This window comes from Xiphophorus maculatus, chromosome 10 (assembly GCF_002775205.1).
Source record: "Xiphophorus maculatus strain JP 163 A chromosome 10, X_maculatus-5.0-male, whole genome shotgun sequence".
NCBI classification, from domain to species: domain Eukaryota; kingdom Metazoa; phylum Chordata; class Actinopteri; order Cyprinodontiformes; family Poeciliidae; genus Xiphophorus; species Xiphophorus maculatus.
This window is the reverse complement of record NC_036452.1, coordinates 2,976,511-2,997,270: the sequence shown is the minus strand read 5'-3', so window position 1 is coordinate 2,997,270 and position 20,760 is coordinate 2,976,511. Positions and strand designations below refer to the sequence as shown.

Genomic DNA, 20,760 nt, shown 5'->3' with positions numbered 1-20,760 from the left:
ACCCTCAGACCAAAGCTGGTTAAGTGTTTGCCTTAAGTATTCCCGGCCTGTCGAAGTCAATCAGGTTAAATAAAAAAAGCTCCAAACTCTTCGCTGCAAACCCGAAACTATGAAACATGAAAGCAGACAGTAGAGCCGGCTGCAGACGGCCCCAAGTTTTTGTTGCTCAACTCATGTTGAAGGCGGTTAAAAAAAAAAAGTGCAGCAGTGAGGGACAAAATGTGACACAAATGAATACAGTAGAGGAGATTCATTTGCATGTGAGCCGATTTACTTTGAGAGGGCGAATGAGCAATACTTATCATTCATACAAAAACGTGTTTTACTTTGGAGGAATGTGCAAACAAAGCTTTAATAGAGGATGCCTTCACATGCTCTCAGAACTCTACATTTACAAAGTAAAATACACATCCAAGAGTAGCACTTCTACATACTCAGTGAATCTGCTTGCATAGTTGGGTGCATGCATAAGCAATAGATCATGCAACAACTGCCATACACTTGGAGAACTATGAACTCTTCTCTGTTAACATGGTGGTTCTGAGCTACTCTCAAGCTAAAAATGTGCACAAGCTGTGATGAAGACAGAGGATGTGCTGACTAAAACACACCATAGCGCTCGCTCTATGTACAGTTATGGTGTTCAGCAGAGACATCCCAGCTGTCTTTGGATGTGTTGTTCTGTCGCGTGAGGTGGTGTTGATTTTTTTTTTTTTTTTGGTGGTTGTTCTTTACATTAACCCTGTGTTGATCTGAGAGGAATGTTCGGAGATGTCTGGCAGTTTGTAAAGGCGGATGCTCATGGCAATCATGGGCATCTCAGGTCAGTCTCAGCAGCCAGCAGAGGTGGAAACAGATGAGATGTCTGAGCAGAAACAGGTAGAGCTGGGCGATAAATACATTCTGTCCGTTCATCAAGTTTTAGGTTTTTAGAGGATTTAATTTTTGGAAAATCTATGTTTTTTCCCACCAATGCCTTCCTTGGGAATCCATAGTTAAGAGTAATGTTAGCGGCCATTTTGTTTGACGACTTCTATTTATTTGGACTTTGAATTTATCGTCAAGTCTAAGATAAAATATAACGGCCAGGCTCAGATTTTCTTTTTCTCTTTTCATTACCAGAATAAAGTCATAATATTACAATATTGTAATTTTATGAGAACTCCAACACAAAAAACATTCTAAGCTTTTTCTTACTGTAACAACTTTTTTCTCAGATTTTTAAGACGTTTTTCTAGCAAAATTGCTTCTTTATATTGTTAATATTGTTTTTGTAATTAAACAAAACTTTTGTAGCCTGTTCCTAATACTCTGTCGTAAAATTCACAGAAGGGATTACTGAAATAAAATGCAATTTTTGAAAATGTTTTCTGTCTTTTTTAGAAAATAAAGCGAGAAAAAAAATCCATTAAAATCACATCCAGTATGGAGAAAAAAGGTTTTTTTCTTATTAAAACAACTTTTTCTCATATTTTTGATGTTCTTCTAGCAAAATTGCCTCTTTATATTTCTAATATTATGACTATATTCTCATGATTAAGCAAAAATTCTCAGACTCGCTCTAATTTGCCGTCGTACAACTCATAGAAGGGATGACTGAAATAAAAGCCACTTTATGAAAATGTTTTCTGTCTTTTTTTAAATTTTATGGAAATTGTATCTGGAATTAAAATAATTGGGTATTTTTAAGCTGTATCGCCCAGCCCTACTTACTGGTTACCACCTGTAAACGAAGCACTAAGAGCCGCTGCAAACCCAGCTTTCTGATTGGTCAACGTCTGTGGCGCCTCTTCTCGGCCTCCCAACGATTTTTGGCTGGACGGAAAAATAAAACGCATCGTAAAGGCTGCTGCAGAGTTTCTACACCAAAGAGCATATGTAAACAGTAGTTCAGGTTAAATAGGCTTGGTTGTGTTTTTACTTAAAATTACAGGTTCAGTGCTGTTATATTAATATATTCAATTACAAATTTCTGCAAGTTAAACGTTTTTGGGTAAATATTTCTACTGATTATCTGAGGCACTGATGTCTGTTGTTGACGTATGGCTCTCGATACTGAAGGAGAGCAGTACAAAGTGATTTCAGAAAATTATTCACTGCGTCAGCATGTTGAAAATCTCCATAAACCTCCTTTGGTGGCGAACATGCCTCAGCCGTTGTGTCTGCTTTCCATCGTGTGCAAAGTCACTTTTCACTTCCAACAGTGCTACAGACAGAACAAGGCAATCATTTCCATACATGTCCATGCATATTTACAATACACTATAATATTATTTAAAATCATTGCAATCCATACAAAGTGCTTTAGTTTAAAATCCATTCCTAAATAAATGTTCAGGTACGCATCCTCTACGGCAGCTGGTATTCAGTGAGCGCTGAAAAGTTTTAAAAGATGTTTGTCGAAGGGCAAGGAAAGGAAAACTCCTCAAAGCTGCACCAGAAAGACTCTTATCAGACTTTTAAGGAATCACTTGGACCTCTGGCTAGTTTGTGAGGAATTGATTGGGATCTTCCTGGACTGCAGTGTCTTTTTATTCGGCTCTTTCTTCGCCGGGTCCTTCATGGCGGCTGGAGACGAGGTTTGTGCTTCGGGGAGCTTGGATTTTGCAGAGGGCAGCAGAGAGTTTTTAGCTGCACCGGATACTTTAGAGGATTCCTTATCTTTGGCTGAACTGTGCAGTTCTGAACCCGCATTCTGAACTTTCTTGCTTGCTGCACGCTGGGTTGTGTCCCCGCCACTTTCTTCTGGGATTGCTTTTGCGTCCGATTTCCCGCTCGAGCCTGGTTTGCGGTTCTCCTTGGGCCTCAGAGCGGTTTTGAAGAAGGACAGACCTTTGTCTTCCGTCTTGCTGGTCCCTCGCGGTCCCCTTGATGACGGAGCTGAACTGGTGGAGGAAACCCCAACGCTTGAGGATCGGAGACTAGTCATCGAGGAGCTGCTGCTGGAGCTCCGGCCCGCTGGCCTCTCCTCCACAGCTCTACCTGACCTGCCTTCAGCTCGACTCACCGCACTCAGCCTGGAGGAAGCCCCCCCATGGCTGACCTTCCGATCCGACACGGCGCTCGCCCGCGAAGACTCCCGACTAGTGCTCCTGTCTGCTGCTCTAGTCCTTTCCCCAGCTGAGGTTTTCTCACTCCCCTCTCTATTTGACGCCCTCTTCTGGGGCTGTGAGGTCTGTGGAGAGCTGCTCTTCCTCTGCTGCGCTTCAGGATGTAATGACTCTGTGGTCTGGGAAGATGTTTTCTTGGAAGGCGTTGCTGTTCTTGAGGAACCTCCCTTGCTTGTTTTAGGCGGTGCAGAGCTTTTGTCCTTGGGGTTCGACGCAGATGCTGCGCTCTTGGACTGCGTTCGAGACGGCGACTTGTCGATGGCTGGAGACGCAGGGGAAAGGGAGCTGGAGGACGTTGAGGAAGTGGGAGGTCGTTTCCTGGGACTTCTTTCACCGTCCAACCCGATCTTGCCTGAGGTCCTTTTGATGCCAACACTTTCTGCACTCCCGTTTCTTTGCTTCACCTCCTTTGGGGCTATTCCATGTCGAGGACTAACCTGCTCTGCGTTATTGTTTTCCCCTGTTGGGTTCAAGCTCCTCTGCTCTGCCTGTACCACAGACTTGAAGCGCCCCTGCTCTATTAGCCTCTTAGTTCCCACATTAGTGTCCAACGCAGCGAGGGCCGATTTCCCTCCAGGCATTTTCTCTGGTTTAGGTGAACCGGTGAAACACGGGGCTGTCGGCTGGATATCAACCACCTCTCCGATCCGCTCCAGAGTCGGAGAGGAATGAGACTCCAGGGAGAAACGTGAGGGAGAGTTGGAGCGGAGCTGGAGCTTGGCTGAGTGAGACCAGGATGGCTTTGTGCCATTTTCACTCAGAACAAGAGGGCTGGCAATAGACGATCGTGACGTGAATGTTTGCCTCTGCATGCCTCTGACGGCTGGCCGGGTCGAAAGGCCTACATGGTGAAAACACAACCGTCAAATTTCGGTTTATAGAGAAACACAACTCTCAGAAGCAACAGAGATGTGTCCAGAAAGTCTGGGCTCCTCACCGTCGTCCTCGCTCCGTTCCCCGGCGAACTCGGCGGACTCGGACAGAGACGCCAGAGAGGTGCGTCTTGAGGAGCCAGACGAGGCCTGGCTGGGAGGACGGCTTCCCATCAGCCGACTGATCCAGTGCTCACACAGAGAGGAGCTGGTGGAACCTGAAGGTCAAAGCAGACGGCGAATAAAACAAAATAACATGTAAAATCTAGATTTTCTTCTAGAGTTAAGGCCCCAACATACTGTCGATGTGCAAGTTTCTATTAACCATAAAATTTAAAATTTAAATTACGAAAATATATTTGCTTAATGGAAACACGGCAATTTTGAAAATACTCTTTTGGCGTATCAAAATAGATGTATTTCTCAAAACTGCAATGGAAACACTTTTTTCGCATCGTACTGGTCAAGTGATCAACAACTGGATGTTACTACTGCCAAAAACCCCAAAGAAGACGACAGGAAGTACTTAGAGGATGATGGTTTGTTATGTTTGCAACTAACGATTATTTTAGAAGTCATTTAACCAATCGATTACTGGCGGATAAAAAAATTGGCACGTTCTACAGGTTTTTAATTTAACCACTTAAGCATTTTTATGCAACATTACAAATGCGTGAAAAGTAGCAAGTAAGTAATTAAGTTACCTTTTAAAATGAGAAAATAAACATTTTATTACCTAAAATACAATAACAGAATTAATTTAATGAACACTTGATCAATTGTAGCACTTCAGCCATTTCTGCTTGTACCATACAGTGTAGTGATAACCTGTTATTATTTGGATTAACCGTTTAATAATTGGATAGCAAAACATAATTTGTTTTTACAGAATTTGAAGTGGTTGAAACTAAAATTCTGTCACTTTGAGGAGTTTTGAGTAGAACATATTTACAGACAATGGTGTTTTTATCTTTAATGCAAAAGTGTTTTATTTTTTGAACAACTTTGGTTTAATTACTGCTCTGACTGTGTTGTTGTTTTAGCAAATGTCCTTTTTTATGAGTCTCCATGCTCCAGTTTCAACAATTAACCGTTGGCTAAATTAGTTAATGATTATTTCAGTAATCGATTGTTCACGATTCAGCCCTAAAAACAGCTGACTTAGTTGCGATTCCACATGTTGCCAGGATTTTTTATGCAGTTGCATTGAAATAACTGCAGCAGAGCCTGTTTCATTCAGTCAGTTCAGTATTTATATCAGAAGGTTTCAGCCTCGCCTGATGGAACGAGATCTTACTACAAGTTACCTCCAACTGAGCTGTTGGCAGACCAGGACGGGATGGTTGCTCGTCTTTGATAAAACAGGATGTAACCCGTCTGTTTGCACACATCGTCTTCAGAAATGGGATGAACGTCACTGTCGTCGAAGCAATACCACTGGCCGTCGATGGAGTTCTTACAGTAAGCTGCAAGCCACAAAGAAGGAAGATGTTTTATACAAAATGGAGTCACTGGAGCAATCGCTGCGACCCGGTCACGCCCACCTGTGTAGTGCCCCCCCTGCATGGTGCCGTGATGGTTGCACACGGCGTACAGGTCGTACAGGTAGTCCTCAGGGTCCCGGCCCATGCCGTAGGGCCGTCTCCACGGCGACCAGTGGGACGGGAGACTCCAGCTGCTCTGGCTCCTCTTCACCATGTGCGGCGCCATGTCCATGCCTGTGAGAGGGAACTTCACCATGTTCTGCATCTTCACGCGCCGATCTCCATCCTGACAGACACAAACGTGAACAATATTTTAAACAACTAACTGTCTTAAATCAGCACCGGGTTCATATATTCATGGACTCAGATGTGTTGGTTGGACGTCCTGACAGATCTGAGCCACATATTCGGAGTTGCCTTGACTCTCATTAGTCTTGGCATGCAGTAGAATTAGTCCTGGTTCTGGTAGGTTTCATAGTATTCTCACCTACGCTGCCCATGAGAACATCTTTTTGTCATGGATCAGAGATAAACCTTCCAAAACATCTTGGACAGACTTGTCCTTTGGAATAATTCACCTGCTCTCTTCACGCTACTAAGGGGCAGTTTTCACGTATTTGGACTCCTTATCTCCGTTTCGCAAATTCTACTGTTGCATCCATACTAAAAGCATTGTGATAGATGAACCATGAATGGATGTATATGTAGGTATTTGTGTTGCACCCTGTCTTAACTGCGTATATCTATGTTGAGCCTAGTTTTTGCCTTGTCTATTCTGATATTAATATCTGTATTGGGCCCCAATGTTGAAAAAAAATCTAGATTGGGTATCGGTGACAATGTGCCTGATCTATAAGAGTAGATCTACACTGGCTCCCTGTAGCTCCGAGAAAAAACTTTAAAATACGGATGTTAGTTTATAAATCACTGAACGGCTTAATGGTTTACTGTTGTATCCAGAACCAGAACAAAGCAGCATTCAGCTTCTATGCATCTCAAATCTGGAGCAAACTTCCAGAAAACTGCAAAACAGCCAAAATACTGAGTTCTTGCAAATCTATACTAAAATCCCAGTTGGTAAGAGTTACTTTTGAGACATTATTAATGAAACATTAATCAACATTTTGACGTGTAATGACAAAACTTGGAAAAATGTAGTGTCAATTGTTGATTTATTGTTTTTATGATGTAAATACCGTGTTGCTGAAATGTGCTATTCAAATAGACTTGATTGATTGATCTATTTAATCTAATTCTGTGCTTTTTGCTCTGATTTAACGTCATGCTCTATTATTATTCAAGATTATTCAATTATTCAATCCCTAACTGCACTTTCTGAACCATTTGAAAGAAAATTTGTCAGTTTATTTTTTTTCTTACATTTTTGACCAAGCTAGTCAACTTAGTTTTTGTCAGTTTCTTTATTATTTATTTTCCTTTGGCTGTTCTACTTCTAATTGAACTGACTGAACATATTAAAGTTGTTTTGACATGTTTGGCCAAGCTTGTGAAGCTGTTGGTGTAAAGTGTGCCGTACTGGCGAAGAATTGGTAAATAAATATGGAATTCAGCCCATTTATGTCTGTGTTTTAAAAAGAAACAATACTGTTTTTATGTATCGGATTGGTATCGGCCGATACTCAGATATTGGCATTGGAAGTGAAATCAATCTGTCATCCAGAGATGTGTGTACCTGTCTGAAGCGCTTCAGGTGAAGTATGAGGATGTCTGGCAGCGTCCACAGGCTCAGCTTGATGCTGCCCTGCTGGAGCTGCTTGCAGTGTGGACATCTCCACGCATCATCCGGGGCAAGCTGGAGGTCAGGGGAAATATTTAGTAAATATCTCACACTTTCAATGAACACATGCAAAAAGACTCGGATAAACTTCAGTTGATTTGGAGTGAAGCTCCCTGTTAGCATTGAATTCTTCTTACAGCCCCTATTTAAATCCCATTCGTTCAGGTCTGGACTGGCTAAAAGTCCATGATAGCGCATTAGCTTATTATGCAAATTGATCTCTCTGAAACCTCTGGTTCTGGTTCTGATCTGCATCCAGAACCAGAACCAAACAGCTTTCAGCTTCTATGCTCTACAAATCTGGAACAAACAGCCGAAACACTGAGTTCCTTTAAATGTAGTCTAAAATCCCGCCTGCTGCTTTTGAACCATAATAAATGAAACACTGACCAATATTTTGATGTGTAATGATGGAACTTGGAAAAATTGGATGATTCTTTGTGTTTTTAGGATGTGAAGCACTTTGAAATGCCTTGTTACTGAAATGTGTTTTACAAATAAACTTGATTGATTTTCAGAATATTTTAAAAGCATCAAACATTTTCCTTCAATCACATGTTTTTGGTTTGGTCTGTTTTGACAAAATGGTACATAGTTGAAGGGTGTGAAGACTTATTTTAATCCAGTCTTCTTTAATGTATCTTACTGATTGATTGATTGATTGATTGATTGATTGATTGATTGATTGATTGATTGATTGATTGATTGATTGATTGATTGATTGATTGATTGATTGAAATACCCTTAAGAATGGGGTGTGTGTGAATCAGGTTTTTATATCTTCGTGGGGACCTATTTCTGTCTGCAATACAGGATTGTGGGGACCACTGCGCCTTGTGGGGACATTTCCTTGGGCCCCATGACGGGAAATGCTGTTTATGGGTCAGGGGTTAGATTGAGGACTAGCGTGTGAATTGAGTTTTGGTTAGGGTTAGGTTTGTGATGGTTGGAGTTAGGCTATAAAAAATGAATGGAAGTCGATGTGAAGTCCCCACGAGATTAGAGAATACAAGTGTGTGTGTGTGTGTGTGTGTGTGTGTGTGTGTGTGTGTGTGTGTGTGTGTGTGTGTGTGTGTGTGTGTGTGTGTGTGTGTGTGTGTGTGTGTGTGTGTGTGTGTGTGTGTGTGTCTGTCTGTCCTGTGATGGGCTGGAGAACCGTCCGTGATGAATGATGAATTACATTGATATTCAACACTCATTTATAATTTAAAAAATAAAATATTTTTTCTTTTTTTTTTCCATTTTCCCAACTGTGTCCTACTTTGTGCTGCTCTGCTACATAAAGTCCCAATAAACACGTGTAAGGCAACGTGACAAAACATGGAAAAGTTCAATGCTAAGAATAGTTTTGTCTGATGAGTCTGTACTCATCGGTTCTGTCCCGGCGGTGAACCGGGCCAGCCTGGCCTACCTGCTCCTCTTTGGTGTACAACTGTAAGCACTGGGCCAGCGAACAGGTCTGCGGCTGCAGATGCTGCTCCTTCGCCTGACGCACGCTCTCCGCATCCGGGATGTACTCGTCCTCCGTCCTCTTGAACAGACTGCAGGCGTGGCACAGCAGAGTCACACACACACATCTGCTCGCTGTGTGTGTGTGAGGAGTGTGTTTGCCACTTACTAGTCTTTTGTCTCCTTGTCCCATTCGACCACAATCTTGACATGAGGTGGACCGCCTGGGCCGCAGGACTTGAAAGCCCTGTTGGAAAATAGTTTTCATGTTAATACTGTATCCTCCCCTGCTAAAAAAAATTTAAACGTATTTATGTTTTATTATAGAAGCAGAGAAGCGTTTAACTGCCAGAGTGGTGAAATAAATACAGGAGCAGCATCTCGTTAAAACGTTAACGAGATGCTGCTCCTGTATGTATTTCACAGCTCTGGCAGTAAAATGCTTCCGTACAGTAGCTTTAAGTCATGATCATAAATAAAAGGAAATTTCATTTTTCTTTCTAAAAGCAGTGAAAATCACACAGTAATTCACCACTTACTGCCTAAATTCACTTGCAATCAGTGAGTTTTTATTTCTGCTACTATAATATCAATTTGAATATTCTAAATACAACTTAAATAAATTTAAGTAGTAAGCAAGAAAATAAAGTTAGGCATGACTGGAGATTAATGTGACCGCTAGATGGCAGTATAGTCCAAGCATCATATGCATTAATCAGTGGGACAAACATGTTTTCTAGGTTATATTCAGAGTAGAAGTGTGTTTGTTGTTGTTTTGCTTTTTCTTTGTTTACAAGTGATTAAGAAATAATTGTTTTTTGGAGGGAAATCTATGGATGACATCTCAAATAATTCCTATAAAACACACAAAAGGGTTTATTTTTGAAAGTATCTACACATTTTTATATAATAATTCATTATGTATGAGTTCCTGTGGCATACAAATATAAAGTTATAAATCCATTTCTATTATCCAGTCTCCAAAAAGAGAGAAAAACCAATAACACGTGAAAATAGCTGTATATCTGTAAATGTACTATTCTCCAGGGAACCAAAGTAATTAATAATGACAGAACAGAATTAAAAGAATTGATTTTTAAGTGGTTTTTGAATTTCCAGTGCTGTGCAACATTTCTCTCGCCATCCTTTGTATCATTTCCATCCAAGAAGACAGATTTGACTGATTTTAATCTTTTGAGGTTGTTTCCATCAACAGTTACTTCCTGTTTCACTGAAAGTTTTGCTGCTTTTTATTTGTGTTTATTCTTTTAATTTTTGTGTTTTAAATCAAATCCATGCACCAACCTCAAAGGTTAAAATCAATTAATCCATTGGTCATCTTAATCTTTTCCAAGTTATGAACTATTTAATCCACTGCTGCCCCCCTGTGGTGGTGGATGGTATTACCTCTCCACAGAGGGATGGCAGAGCGGCTGCTCCTCTTGAGGCAGGAGGTATGTGATTCCCACCACTCCCACCACACGCAAAGTGAAGGGCCCCACCTGCAGGAAGTCAAAGGAGCTGCAACATTAAAGCGGCACAAACACAAACATTTTATATTTAAATGGATTTACTTGAACAATGGCTCCAGGACGCAAAAGATGCCGCATCTTCTCCAGAATTTCTGTCTGCAGCGTGTCCCATGTCACTGTGCGCTCCAAGTAGAGGATAAAGGGATTCCCAAACCTGCAGGCATCATGAGAACAACGAGGTTTAGAAAGCTTGGAGCGTATTGGGCGAAGTTGTGACCCAGAGGCGACGGGTGCAGAACCTGCGCCCCTGCTGTCCGGCGCAGGCCCGGTTGCACACCAGCAGCACGATCTTCTCCGCCTGGTCGCTGTTCTTGTTGGGGCTCTGAGGCGGCGTGCTGGGCTCTGGGATCTGACCGGCGATCCTGTTGTTGTCTGTTGCGTACTTCAGGTTGTTCTGATTGAGGTTTGCATGTGGGCTCCCTGAAAGCAGCACACAACAAAACGCACTGTAAAAAATATTTCCCCCATCTGTAATTTCTCCTTTTTCGTTTTGCATTATTTCATTACAGAAAAGCTACAAATTTATAGGCTTAATCCTTTGTGGGTTCATGAGTTTTCTGATTTGACATTTTTGTATTTTTTTAAACACACATTAACATAAAAGTAGGTGTAAAACAATGCTCTTCAGCTAGAAATGAGCAAAAAAACTGTTTATTACGTTAAAAGTTAAGCATTTTAAGCAAAATAACAGTTTGCTCATGGCAGTGACATCATTAGGTCATCACTGCTGTATTCAAGTTTAGATTTAAAATACCAAAAAATATAGTGTGTATCATTTTTGTGTATATATGCAATATATACACCTATAGACATTTTGCTCTGAATTTACATCAGTCTGGGGCTTCCAGGCTGAAAAACATTGCAAAGATCAAAAGTAAATCATATGTTGGAATGGCCTAGTCAAAGTTCAGACCCAATCAGAGTTAATTTGCAAAGAAGCATAAATGTCAATGTCTAGATGTGAAAAGCTGGTAGAGACCGGGGAAGACTTGTGTTTATAAGAAGCATTGGCTCTGGAAGGCCGAGTAAAAATCTATGCCACACTTTTCAGATTTATGTTAACCTCACATTCCTTCAGAACTACACACCATTTTGTCACATAAAATCCCAAAATGTGGTCAAATTCAAGGCTGAAACGATTAATCGGATTAATCGTGAGCAGTGAAATAATCGTCACCAACTTCAGTAATCGATTAATCATTAACTGGAGGATTCCGACTGAAAAAGGCCAACAGCTGCAACAACAACACACACAGAGCAGTGATGGAGTCAAACCGTACAAAAAATACATATAAATAAAAACTTCTTTATATTTAAACATAATCTACATAAAACTCCTCAAGTGGCAGTTTCAGCTTCACCTGGTTCAAAATCTAAAGTTAAAAAAATTTAGTTTTAAGCACCTTTTATTAATCAATTAATGTAAAAATTAGTATTAATGCTAAGTGAAGAAGGAAGGGTCAAACTTTTTATATGTTGATGTTAAAATTATGTTGGTCAAATGTAGACTAAAGAAATGTTTATCTTCTTATTTAAAAAGGAACTGAATGTTTTACTTCCATTTTCAAATGTATTTCTAAAGTTGCATAGGGTAGGCTTAAGTGTTTTTTATCAAATGAATCGATTAATCGTTAGCTGCAGCTTTAGTGTGAATACTTTTTTGCATTTGGAGAAATGCACCTGATGTGGTCCCGCCCCGTTTGGACCGGATCTGCTCCGGCCTGAACAGCTCAGGCGTCTCGAAAGCGAAGATGGAGTCGCTCTCCTGAATGATCTCCAGGTCTTCGTCGTCGTCGCAGAAGGAGCGGTGAAAGCCATCGAAGTACATCTCAGTGAGGACGATCTGCACAGTGACAGGAGACACAAACAGCGTGTGGGCTGAAGTGGCGCAGTCACCGATAATACATCAAACACCGCCGGACGTCTAATAATAACATCTAATCCTCATTTCTCTAACGTCACGCCTCGCTTTCAGCAGCACATATTTCTGAAATACTCTTATTTTTGAAAGAATAATGGCTGTAAAGTGGCCTAAACGAGGCGGTACCTGTTGGGCGGGGATCTTGGTCTCCTGAGCCACAGCTTGCCGCAGCCTGGACACGGTGCCCGACAGCGGCACGGCCACCCCGACCCGCATGCAGTGAGAACACTTCCCTTGGTACACCACCGTCACGTACAGAGGCCTGCAGGACACAGGCAGATGTTTGGAGTCAAAAGCTAATGCTTCGTCTAAATCCTGGTCCTCGAGGGCCGGTGTCCTGCAACTCTTAGATGTCTCCCTGTTCAACACACTGGAATGCAACAGCTGAATCACCTCCCAAGTGCAGTGAAGTTTTCCTGCTAATGACCTCATTATTGTTGAAGTAGAGACACATCTAAAAGTTGCAGGACACCGGCCCTCCAGGTCTGGAGTTGCCCACCCCTGGTCTACATGTAGCTTTTCCCTGCCGTGGTCTGTTGAATTTTATGGAAGAAAGTTTATTTTACAGAAGAGGATTCAGCCTACTGAAAGACAAATAGGTTTTAATATCCCAATTCTGAATCATTTTAGACAGACAAAACAAAAACTCTGACTTTTTTTTAGAAAAAAGAATTGTGGCATTAATGTTAGCATTTTGACTTAAATCTCAAAATCAAGACTTTTATTAGGAAACAAAAAACCTTAATCTCCGAATTCGGAATAGTTTCTTTTTGACTTCTGACTTTCTTAGAAAAACAAATCTGACTTTATTCTTAGAGTACTGAGATTAACGTCAGAATATTAGGGGGTTTCAGTGGCCCTCTTCCTCTTCCACAGAATTGGGCTTTTCTTTCAGGATCAGAACCGGCCTGGTTCTGTCTCGTTTCAGGTCCAGCTGCAGAGTCTCCTTACCGGGTGTGAGGTACTGGGATTGGCAGTGAGATGCAGAGGAAAGGATCGAACGTGTTGCTCTGTTTCTGGCAGTGAGGACAAGTCAGGGAAGACCTGAAGAGTCACACAGGAGAACCAGAACAGATCCGGTCAGCTTTATTAAACACTTAGCTGAATTTTTTCAAATAAGTATTTTTACACCGTTTCTTCCCCTCTGTGTCTGAAAAATTGTGTTAATAACCAATTTCGCCATCATATTATCCTTTTTGTCTGGTAAGTAATCTCTATCAAACAAATGGTTTAGTTATTTAAACGTCCCAATAATTAGAGTTTCGACCAGAAATCTGGCGGTTCACCAGCTGACCTATGGTGTTTTAGTGTTAAAAAATGTTACTTTGACATTAAATTTTGGAAATAAAACATGAACAACAAATAAAATGAGGTGGACTAAATAAAACGTGTTTTCTTGTAAACTGTGTAAAAACATGGAAAAATCATTAAAGATACAACAAAAGAACAATTCTTAGTCTGGTGGGGGACAAGTAAAGCCTGGTGGCCCGCCAGGCTAATAATGCTCTGGGGGAAACCTTTAGTAATATGCTGGAGATGTTTTTTTTTTAATGTAGTATCTTATTTTATTTTTTTACATCTCTCTTTCAGTTCCTTTGAGCAGAGCAATGTTTAACCCTTATCGGCTGAAAGATGTCACCGACGACACATTTTTACAGTAACTCTGAAATATTTTTGCGCTAGCTGAACAATTCAAACGGTTTCTGGAAGGGGATACGTTGTACTTCGGTAATTTCCCTTCCTTCGTAGCAGGAAGCTTCGGTTTACTCTGATGAAACAGTCTTTTAATAGACGGTAAATTGTGAAAATAACTTGCTGGATGTTGACAGTTCCAGTTGTTATGGAGAAACAGGCAAATATATCTTACTCACAGGACATTTAAAGAACGTTGTACAATTACAATAAGCAAAAATATCCAAGCGGAGATTTGAAACTTAGAGCATGAAGGGTTAATAAATAGTAAAACGTGAGGATTTCACCTGTATTGAGCCTGAAACAGTTCCTGAACAAAAGATCCAGGCGCTGGCAGCGGAGATCCTTCAGGAACCGCTTCTTCCTCTACTGGAGGCTGCCACACAGCGCAGAACACGTTAAATTTAATTCCTCTGTTGATTCTGCAGCATCACATGCAGCCTGAAAGTGCGCCCACCTTGCTGGGGGGTCTGCTGTCCGGGTGGATGATCTGGTTGAGGTCTTCGTGGACTCTGTCGAGCAGCCAGAGGAGGAACTCCTGGGCGTCGTGTTGGGAGTTCCCTCTGAACTGCAGGGCGCTCTTCGACACAACGTTCTGCAGGCGGCAGTCAGAGAAACAACCCGGCGTTTACACAAGCTGCTTTCCTGCTCTGCGACCTGCTGGGGCTCCTTTGACTTTGTGCCATCATGAAATATTCAGCGAGTCTGACCGGGGCGGCAATCAGCACGACCTCAAAGGTCAGCAGAGCCCCAGAAAAAACCTTTTAATGAAACGACATTGAACTGAAGCTTCGCCCTGCAAAAACACAAAACCTTACCACACATTTCTGGTCTACCTGACGTAGGACAAAACTAACTGACTAGTGACATTTAAACAAAATACAGGAGAGTGTTTTAGGTCAATAATTCATTGATATTAATAAAAAAGTTCTAGTTCCACTGGTAGATTATTTCACCTGTAACAAGACATTTTCCCTTGTTAAGAGGTTAAGTAGATGTTAAAAAATAAATAAATAAAATAAGTTAAATAATTTACCAGTGGAGCTAGTACTTAAAAAAATCAATTTAAAGAATTATTGACTTAAAACCAGCTCCTATGTTTTCTGAAAAGTTACTTATAAGTTAGTTTTGTCAGCAGAAAATGACACAACATTCAAATAAATGCAAGTTCTAATACAGCTTTGCAATAAAAGTGACATTAGTTATTGAATAATGTTGACACTTCTAATGGACTTTTAATTCAACTTTCAGTGCAACTTTGCATTAAAAGTTTCAGACATAAACCTTTATGAAAACTCCTTCATGTTCATGACAGTGTCATGTCAGGTTTATGCAGAGCATAATGTTACCGTTTCGTCTTATTTCAAGTTTACTGAGATATTTGAATTAGAAACAACAACAGAGACTGGTCACCTCTTGCCAGTCAAATGTGAAATGTTGGAGAAGTAAACACTGAATGTGTTAGCAAAGATCTTCTCTGGGACAATCCTATTTACTTTTGAGGAAAAAACAAATAACTAAGAGCCTCAGCAGGAGAGGACAGGCTTACTTCTGTGGCTCCTTTGCTAAACCCGGCGCTAAGGAAAAGGTCTGCAAAAAAAAAAAAAAATAACATAAACATCAATTTCAAATTAAGATTATTGAGAATTTGTCTTTGCTTTAAATGTAATAGTGACTTTATGGGATCTAGTTCTAGTTCCACTGGAAGATTTTTACACTTATAACACAACGTTCCCAGGTTACGAGTAGAATAATCTGCCAGTGGAACTAGAACTGGGTTGCTAGGTAACGGGCTGGTTTGGCTAGGGTTGCTAGGTAACAGCGCCAGTGGAACTAGAACTGGGTTGCTAGGTAACGGGCTGGTTTGGCTAGGGTTGCTAGGTAACAGCGCCAGTGGAACTAGAACTTTTTCTTTAATATTAAGGAATTGATGACTTAAAACAAGCTCATATTTCTTCCTGAAAAGTTACTTTGTAAGTTAGTTTTGTCTTATTTCAAGTGTACTAAGAAAGAAAGAAAGAAAGAAACTAAGCTCTAGAAATTAGACAAAAATAAATGTTGTGTTTTTGCAGTGTGCGTTCCTACTGCAACATGTCTGAATCCAGTGACTGTTGAATGACAAACCGACATGAAATAGACGTGATTCAGTCGTCTGATTCAGGTGCTTCCAGAACTGACTGACTGAAACGTTGCAGGACGATGACAGTAGAGAACCGGTTCTGGTTTGTGGTGTAAGACAAGCTTGAAGTACAGAAAATCAAAACTACCAAAAAAAGAGAATCTAAAAATACAAATCCTACTAATCTGACTAAGAAGATATTACAAACTAAGTCTCATTTGCCATTTGGCTCTCAATATTCAGTGCCTCTGCCTTTAACAATAAAGATATACTGTAAATCCAATCAGGCTGTTTATACCCTGACTGGCAACCAAAAAAGAGGAAAAAAAGTCCAAAAATAGTAAGACTGTCAAGAGCAAAGCTGATGCTCAATGACCCTTTTTAGTTTAGCTTTTCTTCCGAGCTTTTTTTAGGCTTTTGAAAGAAAATGGGCTGCAGGACTGAAAGGAATATGCCCATGATGAGCAGGCTTTCATGAGTGTGAGAGGCAAAGTTTTCATTTCTGAAATGTGTTTTTAAAGTGAATGTAACTGCGGCTCAGGGACATGGCTGAATAAAAGACGTGGCCTTTATAAAGCAAATGCATCACTCTTTGGAGACTGACTTTTATTGTGTTGCTGTACATGTTTTTCCTGCAATAAAGCTGCAAGATTCTGGAAATAACAACTTTAGCCCTGCAGCTTTTGGGCTTTTTGGTTTAAAAATGTCTTTTGGGACAAGATTTTTAGATTTTTAAGAGAAAAGTGTTCAAGTTCTCCAGCTTTAACATTAAATAAAGACCTAAATAAAACACTATAAAACACTTTAGACCAGCTCCACACTGCTGCTCAGAAGAACTCTCAGTTCACTTTTTTTGCAAAGTAAAATTATTCAAATTGGTGCTTAATAGTTTTAATTTAATTAAAGCTAGATCTAAACAACGGGGTGTCCAAAAGTGCAGCAAGAGAGCAATTTATGGCCATTGGCATGATTTTAATTTTGACAGGTAACAAATTAAAACTTTTTAGGTTCAAAACAAATTATTGCACTTTTATTAACCAGACTTTTTTCTTTAAGTTTAGCGTCAATCCTAGTAGAACCACAAACATTCAATGAATTATTATTTAAAGGCAGATTTAAATATTAAATGTTTATTAAACTCATGGCTAAATACGGCAAGAGAAAGGGACACATTTCCAGTTATTGTTGCACAGCTGCAAGATTTTCAACCCCAAATATTTAGGAAACTGCACACCTTCAGTCCTTCTGTTCATTGCCTTAAAATATTACATGTTTAGCTTTCGTAGGAAAAACAAAATTGAATTAACAATAAAATGACTTTTGTATTACTTGTAGCTGTGATTTAAACCTGTTTTATTGGGATCTAGAGACCGAGCACCTGCTCTAAAACTTACAGCTTAGAATTACAATTATAATAAGATCCATAATCTGTAAAGATTTTTAAAAAATGCAAGAAAGCATAAACCAAAATTGACACTTGTCAGAACTGAAAGAATCTCAAGGCTAAAAACAATGAAAGGCTTCATTTACAACCACAAACTTGTTTCATAAAAACGTAAAAATACGTAGAAATTCTCACATAGTTTCAATAGAAAGTAGAGGACAAAGTGTGTGAGTCAGAGAAACATAAACTTACAGCGATAAGTTGTGTAAATGTTTTATTAATTTCCTTTTTAGGTTAGCACTTAAAAAAACTGAAAGAAGAAAAAGAGTGGGAACTATTTCCCAGAATGCTTAGCGGCGTGTTCTTGTTTCCTGAGATGAAGCGTTACATTGATCTGACTCTTGTGTTATTAAGGCAAATATTTATTTTAATGCAGCTGACAGTTTGCAAAGCTTGAGGATAATGTCCTGATCACACTAAATGTTTCTGAGCTGAATTCATTGAGATGTTTCATAAAATTCATCATCAGATCAGAAATTTGGTTCATGTGATTTGAAACAAGAATTTAATTTATTCTACAGTAAAATAAGTTGTTATTTAAACTTGATATTGTGAGTAAAATAATAGAGAAATGTGGATCTTTAACTGGGTGAGGGCAGTTTTTTTTTTCTTGCATATTGTAAATAATTATTTGGTCTAAATTGCAGCATTAAGTTAAAGCTCACAATTTGAGATTAATGAACTTAAAAACAATGTTTAGACAACTTGTCTCTGGTTGTTAAATCAACTTCATGAACTTTAATTTCTCAGTTACAACCAAAATTATTTTTCCTGTTCAAGGCATCAGGTTGACTTTCATTTTCAAGTTAAACCAGCATTAAATGTTTCGCAGTGTGGTGTTGATGTTCTTATAACATTAAAATAACCCCAAGTCTAAATATTCTTCTTGGATATTTCTTGAAAGTACTTGAAAAGTATTCTGATATTTAAAGAAACCCTTTGTTTTGGAAACTTTGGAGGATATTTTTGCTACTATTATCAGAACAACACTTTTAAAACTTTCTGGAAACGCCCCTGCATTCCCCCCAAAGTTTACCTTGAAGTCCCTGCTGTGCTGCGGTGTGTACTCGAAGGTCCAGAGAGCCCGGACCAGCCCGGACAGCTGTTCCGTCACCTCTCCCGCCTCCTGCGGCTGGCTGCTCCCCTTCTTCTGGACCAGCGGCGCCCCGTTGGGCTTCGCCTTCTCGCTGCTGCCGCTGCTCGCCTCTCCCCCCCGGAACTGCTCCAGAGCCAGATACTCCGCGAACAGCTCCGTGTTGCTCAGGCACTGCAGGATGGCGTTCATGAAGCAGGTGTTGCCGTGGTTCTTGAGCCCGGCGACACCGGGCACCTTGTCCCCGAAGGGGAAACCCCCGCAGTCGCTGTCGTCGGACGGGACGGAGCCTCCGGTGGTGCTCGGTATCAAAGCCGCCTCGTCCTTCTCGTCGTCGGCGGCCTGCTCGTCGGTTCCGAAGTGGGAGAGAGTGGACAGGGTCCGGAGGACTCTGTTCATGAAGCTCCCCACGGATCGGACCGAGCTCCTCCGGAACAGCTTCTTGCTGAAGGATTTCTTCTCCTTGCTGCTGACCACTTTGGACATGATGGCTCTCCCTGCTGCTGCGCCTTAATTGCAGAAAGGTTTCCCCGCTGTGCGCTCACAACATCTGCTCTCCATCACTTTGTTCTGGACGAGGCCCGGGCATATTTCACAGAAACACAAAGGCCCCGCAGTTCTCTAGAACCCGATGAGAACCGAATCAGCCCACTGGCAGCAGAGGCGCGTCGGATCGCATAAACAGCCAACTGTCGGGGTATTTGGTGCTACAGCCGGGGCTGGACGCGGCCGTCAGCATCTCCAGCCGGTAAATAAGCACCTGTGCCATTGTTGAGGCACAACATCGGACTGCTGGAGTTCCTGTCGGACATGAACATCTACAGCCTCAATTAGCGGAATGCCTCATCATTTATTAACCCGCAGCTCCACCCTGTTAAAGGTGGACGATTTCCTCAGGATTCAGCTCCATTATGTGTGTTTTTCTCTTTTTAAAATTATGGTTTAGGAAACATTTACCCTAAATTACCTCCACGGCGCTCCAATCACAGGCGCTCTGCCAAACTAGGGAAGCCCCGGACCGGAGCGACACAGCCCGCCGCTCCCTGGCGAGTGACCGCGGAGAGGCATCGCTTCCCGGGCCAGGAGTGGAGATTATCGGCCTTGTCCCCATCCGAAAGTTGTCCACCGCTCTTTCCGTCCGTCCAGTGTTTGTCTTCGGTTGAATCCGCCTTATTTCCGCCTCCGGATGGGCTGCATTGCGAGGCCGCTGCTCCCCGTCTCCATCATCAGTTTGTAGGCAGAGATCCTGCGGGCGGGCGGGCAGGGCGGTGACGGCTGACGTCAGGCCCAAACACTGGTCCATGTTGGAGGAGAGCAGGTCCAGCAGCATGTGATGCTGATGATGCTCCATCCTCCCGGACAGAGCCGAGCAGCAGCCAGCTGCTTCCAGGGCGAAAACATCCGAACATCTGGACCTGCTCAGCAAAACATCCCGGGAGAAACACGGGATGTTCTCACTCATTTTATTATATATGATCACAAAACAGAAATAATGATGTATGATCATTTAAAGAAGATATTTCATAATTATAAGAAAGATAATTTGTAATTATTGAACCACAAAGTCATAATTATTAAAGAGTAAACTTATTATAAGACAGTATCTCATAATTATCTCATTATACCCAAATATATTATACTCTAAGAGTAGAACTACTTCAACATATTTTTACTCAAGTAAAAGTAAAAACGACAGTATTTTGTAAAAATGCTGTTTGAGGATTGAGCAACGTATCATAACAGCTGATTTAATGTAGAAAACTGATGTCATTTCTGACAAAAATAGAAAATTATGCGCAAATGTTGGTATTTTAAAGACTAAATTATATATAAAAACATACAGATAAATAATGTAATTACAAAATAACACATTCAAACATAAGATATACTTTTCCACATATTTTTTCCAGTGTAACTTAAGAGGTCGTGATAGTTTTAGTGATTTCTAAGCAGTTTCTGCAGACAGGAAATAAAACTACAAAGATTGTGAACAAACAAGAGGTCTCACTTCAACATAAATGTCTGTTTGGTGCATTTTGTAGTTAAAATATGTTTGTGTTTCATTCAGGAAATTTACCCACTGAGGGTAAAATATCCAGGAATTTAACTCAAGATTAGCGATACTTCATAACAAACTTTGTAAAATAAAAATTAAAAGTACAGAGTAACTAAAGTCACTTTTCCTAAAAGTTACTGTAACTAAAAGTTATGTAAACCCCGAGATACTTTAGTGATTATTTAAGGTG

At 40.8% G+C, this 20,760-nt stretch overlaps 1 protein-coding gene across 1 annotated transcript; it reads right to left on the bottom strand.

The window, feature by feature from the left end:
• Nucleotides 1-336: 336 nt before the first annotated feature.
• Nucleotides 337-19,754, bottom strand: LOC102218480 (ubiquitin carboxyl-terminal hydrolase 31-like). Its single transcript, XM_014472994.2, has 16 exons — nt 18,458-19,754; nt 14,316-14,453; nt 14,146-14,234; nt 13,118-13,210; nt 12,293-12,428; nt 11,926-12,088; nt 10,485-10,665; nt 10,288-10,399; nt 10,121-10,215; nt 8,883-8,960; nt 8,676-8,805; nt 7,160-7,279; nt 5,527-5,752; nt 5,290-5,448; nt 4,048-4,200; nt 337-3,951 (listed from the first exon to the last, which is right to left on the bottom strand). The coding sequence occupies exons 1-16, from the start codon at nt 18,998-19,000 to the stop codon at nt 2,468-2,470; spliced, it is 3,900 nt and encodes a 1,299-aa protein (XP_014328480.1). The 5' UTR covers nt 19,001-19,754; the 3' UTR covers nt 337-2,467.
• Nucleotides 19,755-20,760: the final 1,006 nt, after the last annotated feature.

Excerpts from the sequence above, each read along its gene's own strand:
- LOC102218480 (XM_014472994.2), bottom strand. The coding sequence starts at position 19,000 with ATGTCCAAAGTGGTCAGCAGCAAGGAGAAGAAATCCTTCAGCAAGAAG. Across the intron at positions 10,666-11,925 it reads ACGGGGCGGGACCACATCAG|GGAGCCCACATGCAAACCTC; the intron begins GTGCATTTCTCC and ends TGCTGCTTTCAG. Across the intron at positions 3,952-4,047 it reads GGAACGGAGCGAGGACGACG|GCCTTTCGACCCGGCCAGCC; the intron begins GTGAGGAGCCCA and ends TTCACCATGTAG.